The 6,000-nt window shown below is 34.0% G+C and overlaps 1 protein-coding gene across 1 annotated transcript; it reads left to right on the forward strand.

Moving 5' to 3' along the window:
* Positions 1 to 2,736: 2,736 nt before the first annotated feature.
* LOC100788129 (plastid division protein PDV2) lies at positions 2,737 to 4,947 on the forward strand. Its single transcript, XM_003541046.5, has 2 exons — positions 2,737 to 3,229; positions 4,172 to 4,947. The coding sequence occupies exons 1-2, from the start codon at positions 3,035 to 3,037 to the stop codon at positions 4,838 to 4,840; spliced, it is 864 nt and encodes a 287-aa protein (XP_003541094.1). The 5' UTR covers positions 2,737 to 3,034; the 3' UTR covers positions 4,841 to 4,947.
* The last annotated feature ends 1,053 nt before the right edge of the window (positions 4,948 to 6,000 follow it).

The following is a 6,000-nucleotide window of genomic DNA, read 5'->3' on the forward strand; positions in this document are numbered from 1 at the left end:
CTTGGCATATGCAACATTCCCACATTTTGAGTACATATCTACCAAAGCACTCAGTAATTTCTTATCCACCTTAAATCTCATTCTCAAGATGTAAGCACGAATTTGCTTTCCCAAACTAAGATCAGCTTGCATTGCACAGGCACCAAGCACACTGATAATGATCATTGCATCAGGAACTAGTGCTTCTTTAGTTCTACACTCTCTGAAAAGTTTGAAGACTGCCTCACATTGTTGTGATTTGACATAGCCAGAACATAAAGCTGTCCACACAACCGAGTTTCTTTCCAACAGTGAATCAAAAAGCCTTTGGGCTTCTGTCATGTTACCTTGAGATGAGTAGGCTGCAATCAACGACACAACTGCAAATGAACATTTAATCCCAATTTTTGCATAGACTAACTCTGCATATCTGATATTCCCGCACTTAGAGTAGAAGTCAACAATGCTACGTTGCTACTGCTAATAAATTGATTTGAACTGTAACCCTTTTTCAACACCCAAGCAAGGACAGACTTGCCAAGTTTTAAACATTTTAGAGCAGAGCAGGCACTCAAAACACTTGCTAAAGTGTGTTCATTGAAACCAATACCATTTTCAATCATCTCAACAAACACGGTAAGTGATTTCTCCATATAGCCATTCTGGGCGTATCCTGCAATCAATGTGTTCCAAGACACAGTATCATTTAATTCAGGATTTTTCAGAAATACATTTAAGGCCATGCCCATCTTTCCTTCCCTACAACATTGCATTCTTTGAAACCAAGTCCACCATCTCATCCCAACCCCCAAATAAACTGTATGCTTCTTGAAAGGAGCCACATTTGGAGTACATGTCTATGAGAGAACTCAAAGCAAACTTAAATCATTTGCAGTTTTCACCATATACGAATGCATCTGCTTTCCATAACACAGCACACGTAGTTTGGCAGCAAGGTTAAGCATGGCTGTGAGAGTGAACTAATCAATACCAATTGTCTCATGAGCAGACTGCATTCTAGTAAACAAATCAAGTGCCTCAGGCTCATACCCACCAGAACCAACATAAGCCGACAACATGGAATTATAAGAAACCAAATCTCATTGAGAGGCAGAGTCAAAAAGGGCTCGTGCTTGAGTCAAGTTGTGTGCTTTTATGTAAGCCATGATTATGGCATTCCAAGAGAATACATTTGGGTGGGGAATTTCATCGAACAGTTTGTTGGCCTCTTGGAGAAGGCCATGGTTGAAATAAAGGTGAATGAGTTGATTACAAGTGAAAATACTTGATACCAAACCAGATTTTATTGCTTGAACATGGTCACGGTATACCATAGCATCTTTCACTCTCAGGGACCTAATTGCCATTGCCACTGGCTATTGCTTTTGAAAATGTAAGTATTGCTTGTTTGTTCCTTCTAGGACCAAAATAAAAAGGCTAACACCATTCAAAAATTTTGGACAAACAAAAATATTTAATTTATCTAAAACATCAAGACATTGAATATATGTCATGATGCTCTAGGCTTGCTTTGTATTTTAATTCACGCTCCTTTATGCATGCATATATATCAAAAGAAATGGGAATAAAGATGCACGTGAACTTGTGTGACTTTCTCATTTGGTTCCCTTATCGGAAGCATCTCTTCCTTGTCAAAAAAAGCTTCTTAAGTACAACAATAATTCATGATTACAACTCAGATTATGATGGGATTCATCAAAATAGATAAAATTAATTGTCATGAATTTAATTGTTAAAATAAAAAAAATCAATATTTATTTTATTTTATTTTATACTTGTATATTTCACAAGTTCTCAAATATTTAAACATAACATACATACATAATTATTATTTGTTTCTTATACATAATTTTTATTTATTTATTTTCTAACATATGTCATCTTTTGTGGAACCAAAGGGGTGAATATTGTTTAATAGATCAACTTACCACCAAACTATTTTGATTAATTATTATATTTATGACACAATTTACATATTTCATTTGATGTTACTTACATCAATTCGTGCAATTCAATTACTGATTTACTTGTTTGATGATTAATGATCCATCAATCCAATATCTTAACCAAATCAACAATTGATTTAATTTTTATAACTTTGGCAAAATATATTCTCTTGTTATGAGATATAGATTAGTGACTATTCATTTAAAGAGTTAACTTCTTCAATAATTTTTTTTATCTATATGGACGATCGAATTTTTAATTATATGCTTAAAAAATACTATTATGTATTAAGCATAACATATCATGTCGGCGGAGGGCATTGAAACTTTGATAACAAAGAACTAACTCCTTCTACTACAATAATTCCATTGTAAAAATCAATCTTTTGAAATATAAAACAAGACAAATATATGCTTAAAAATGTAATTTATATTCATTAATCATTAGGTCCCATGAGCCACCAATTTATTTTTCTCACCATCATATTAATATGAAATTCTTTCTTTTGAAAAGAGTGACACATTTTTATTAAGGACCCTAAATACACACAAAATAGATATTTTTTTTCCAACACAATTTATTTTATACCTAATAATCAACCATCAAATTACAAATATTGAATTAGTTAATTAAAGGATATAAATTAGTTTCACTTATGTCAACCGTTATCCATAAATCACCACACATACATGAATTAATTAGCTCAAAATTATTTGATCTTAATCAATAATTTTAATTTCAAATACGGTTTATACAAAAACCTACCGTCCCATAATAAAGAACAGAAGAAAAATCAAATAGTAGTAGTATTTTGTGGAAATGATAAAATGTGTCCATATTATTTGTCTGTTTGGGAAGTTTGACAAAACACATAATGCTTGAAGAGAGTAGATTTTCTTTCTGTTTGGGAGCACCACAGTCACTAAATCAGAATCCCCACCCACCACTGGGTCAGCGATAGAGGAAGCAGAGAGGGGTATATTTTGGCGGGTTTCTATTTCATATCAAACTTTTCCCTTTAGGGTTAGAATAGAACCCAACAAAAGAAAGAAAAAAAAAAAACATAGAGAGAGAGAGAGAGGAATCAATGGAAGAGGAAGGCATAGGGTTAGTGTTGGCGAGAGCCACAGAACTTCGTTTGAAAATCAGCAACTGCATCCAAAGAGCCACCTCTAATGGCCCCTCGCCGCACGCCGATGACGACGACGATGAAGCCACCGAACGCCTTCTCAACATTTGCGATGCCCTTGAAGCCTTGGAGACCCAGCTCTCTTCCTTGCAGGTACACTCATTTCAAAATTAGGGTTTTTTTATTCGGGGCTTTTTAGTGATTGGGAATTTTAGGGTGTCGTAGGTTGTCTTTACTTTAGATAAGGTTTTATGGTTGATTACTTGATTTGCTGCTGCTTCTGCTTCAGTGAGTAACATTGAGATTTGGGTTGTTGTTTTGGTGTCTCAAAGACAGTTATAATTATTTTTTTGTCGCTTACTTTCTTCCAAGTGTGAATATTTCTGTTATTATGATGCTTGCTTCGGTTCATTCTTGTCACTTAATACTAATACACTTCATGTGGTAATGAAACTAGCTACACTAGCTGGGATATGTTCATGCTCGATAATTAGGCTGTGATTAGCTGCCACCATAGTTTTTGCAGTCAAGAATATTTTAAAAGTTGTAAGGTGTGAGAAAATGTTTTTTTTTTTTCTTCTGTTTTCACTTTTAATTACAGAAATACTATGTTACTTACATTTCATGTTTTTTTTTTTGTAAGTTTTTACACTAGTGAAAATAACTTTTTATTGTTTTAATAGTTTTCCATACAAATTGCATAAGATGCTTGATTAGATTATTGTGAAAACTTGGTGTATACACTTTGCTTTCTTACAAGTACATGGTTCCGTTGTACATTTACATTCTAAATGAATGGTTTCCTCATTCTTGACCTAGCAAATCCACAATGTGAAGTGAAATTCGACTCATAGGAACTAGTGATCAATATGCCAATGCCTTCAGTCTTTCACACCCTTTGCTACTTTGTACCACTACAAGAATATGATTTTGTTTATTAGTACTATGAGGTTAGTAGCATTGAACTTGTGTTAGTGCTGTTAAGATGATTTTTAAAGTTTTTCTGATTTATTGTTATGCTTTGCCAGGAGAAAATAATAAAAATGTGAATAAGATAATAGTTTGGGAATCATATATATTATGTGCAATTTTCAGGTTCTGCAACAACAACAGCAGTATGAAAGAGAAATTGCCTTGGCTGAAATTGAAAGCAGTCGCAAAATGTTAATTGACAAGCTCAGGGAGTACAAAGGTAAGGAATTAGAAGTGATAAATGAAGCTTCCACTTTTGCTAGTGAAACAGTGGAGCCCAACAATGATCTATTACTTCCACCGTATCCTAGCCACCCTCCATACTCTGTGTCTATGGACAAGGAATATCTCTCACAGATCCCTTCTGTGAACAAGTCTGGTCGCAATGGGTTAATCACGCTTGACCCAATGATTGAGGTGAGCAATAGTCTCAGTGAAAAAGAGCAAAATCATGTTGAAAATGGGGCTAAAAATTCGAGAAAAGGATTGGGATTTTTTATAACTTCTGCAGCCAAAACAATGCTCACGGTAGTTGGCGTGGTATCAATATTAAGTTTGTCTGGTTTTGTGCCTAAGTTAGGCACTCGTTTCAGTGTGCAAGGCTGGTGTCACAGAGTAGAAAATGAGAGATCGACAACTAAAAATGGGGGTGAGAGATCAAATATTCAGTGTCCACCAGGGAGAATTCTGGTGTGGGAAAATGGGGAAGCTCGATGCCAAGTGAAAGAGAGAGTTGAAATTCCATTTTCAGCTGTTGCTGCTACACCTGATATAAACTATGGTTGTGGTTGACAATAGCACTGGTTCTACGTATTGTATATCTTTCACTCACTTTTCCCTTTTTTTTTTTTTACTTTGTTCTACCTTTTGTCAATATGCTATTTAAAATATTATAGTCAGTGGCTGATTGTCTTGATTTTGGTAAGTGCTGCAGTTGATCCTTTATTTTGAAAATGGGAGAAATTTTGAACTGAGGCCCCACTTATACTTAGAAAAATATGCTCTCGATTACCGATTATTTGTTTGGACGTTTCTACCTCCAGCATTAAGGGTATGATATTTTGCTCTTGATGTTTTTACCTGAAGCACTATTTTTGAAGTTATGGCAAGGCATTAATGCTGTGCATCATCGTTTGATGGGAGTACATGTAGGTTATCTTGGGTTGGGGCGTTTTGCACCCAAAGATTAGGTATTCAAAACCTTTAACTCGTTCTCCTCTCTTTCCTTGATGTGTTTGATGAGTGTCACATGCTCGTGTCATTCATTCAAATTTGTATTAATAGTATGGTACATCTTGGATAGTAGGAAGTCGTTGCCTTTGTGGCCGAGGGTATGACGGAAGGAAGTGGGAATTCTTCACCCACAATTGAATCAGCATAAAAATAACCCTACGATCTTATATGATTGTAATCGGTTGCTTTGTGTAGATAGCTCAAACCAATTAATCCCCAGCTATACTTGGTCTCCACAAAATCCTTGCAAGGATAAATATATTAATTATATAACTACATTGTATTATATTAATACTGTGAAGGTTAAATTGAATAAAAAATGGGAGATTCTTGTATTAAAGAAAGGAGTTGAGGGAATACAATTCACCTAGGTAGTTGGAAGCTAGTGTTTAAATAAATGGGGATGGTGGTTGGATGTACAGTCAGTGTTGAGATCATTTGTCTCGATAAAAGGATAAAATAAAATAAAATATACATTATAAGTGACAGTGCTACGTGAGAAGTATTAGTTCTCGTATTATAAAAAAAAAAAATTGGTCCTCTTTATTTATAAATCAAAACATGATCTATTTTTAAAATAAGTAATTTTCATATTTTTTGTAATTTAATTAATTATTTAAAATTAAATATTAACTTTAATGGGATATATTATATTGATATTGTTGTGACATTTATATGATAATGAATTAAATAAAATGAAAAAATAACAAAGATCGTGA

The sequence above is a fragment of the Glycine max genome, chromosome 12, assembly GCF_000004515.6.
Source record: "Glycine max cultivar Williams 82 chromosome 12, Glycine_max_v4.0, whole genome shotgun sequence".
Taxonomy (NCBI): Eukaryota; Viridiplantae; Streptophyta; class Magnoliopsida; order Fabales; family Fabaceae; genus Glycine; species Glycine max.

Bases quoted from the DNA above. Each gene is read 5' to 3' on its own strand.
- LOC100788129 (XM_003541046.5), top strand. From the start codon at position 3,035: ATGGAAGAGGAAGGCATAGGGTTAGTGTTGGCGAGAGCCACAGAACTT. The intron at 3,230-4,171 runs GTACACTCATTT...TGCAATTTTCAG, and splicing joins CCCAGCTCTCTTCCTTGCAG to GTTCTGCAACAACAACAGCA.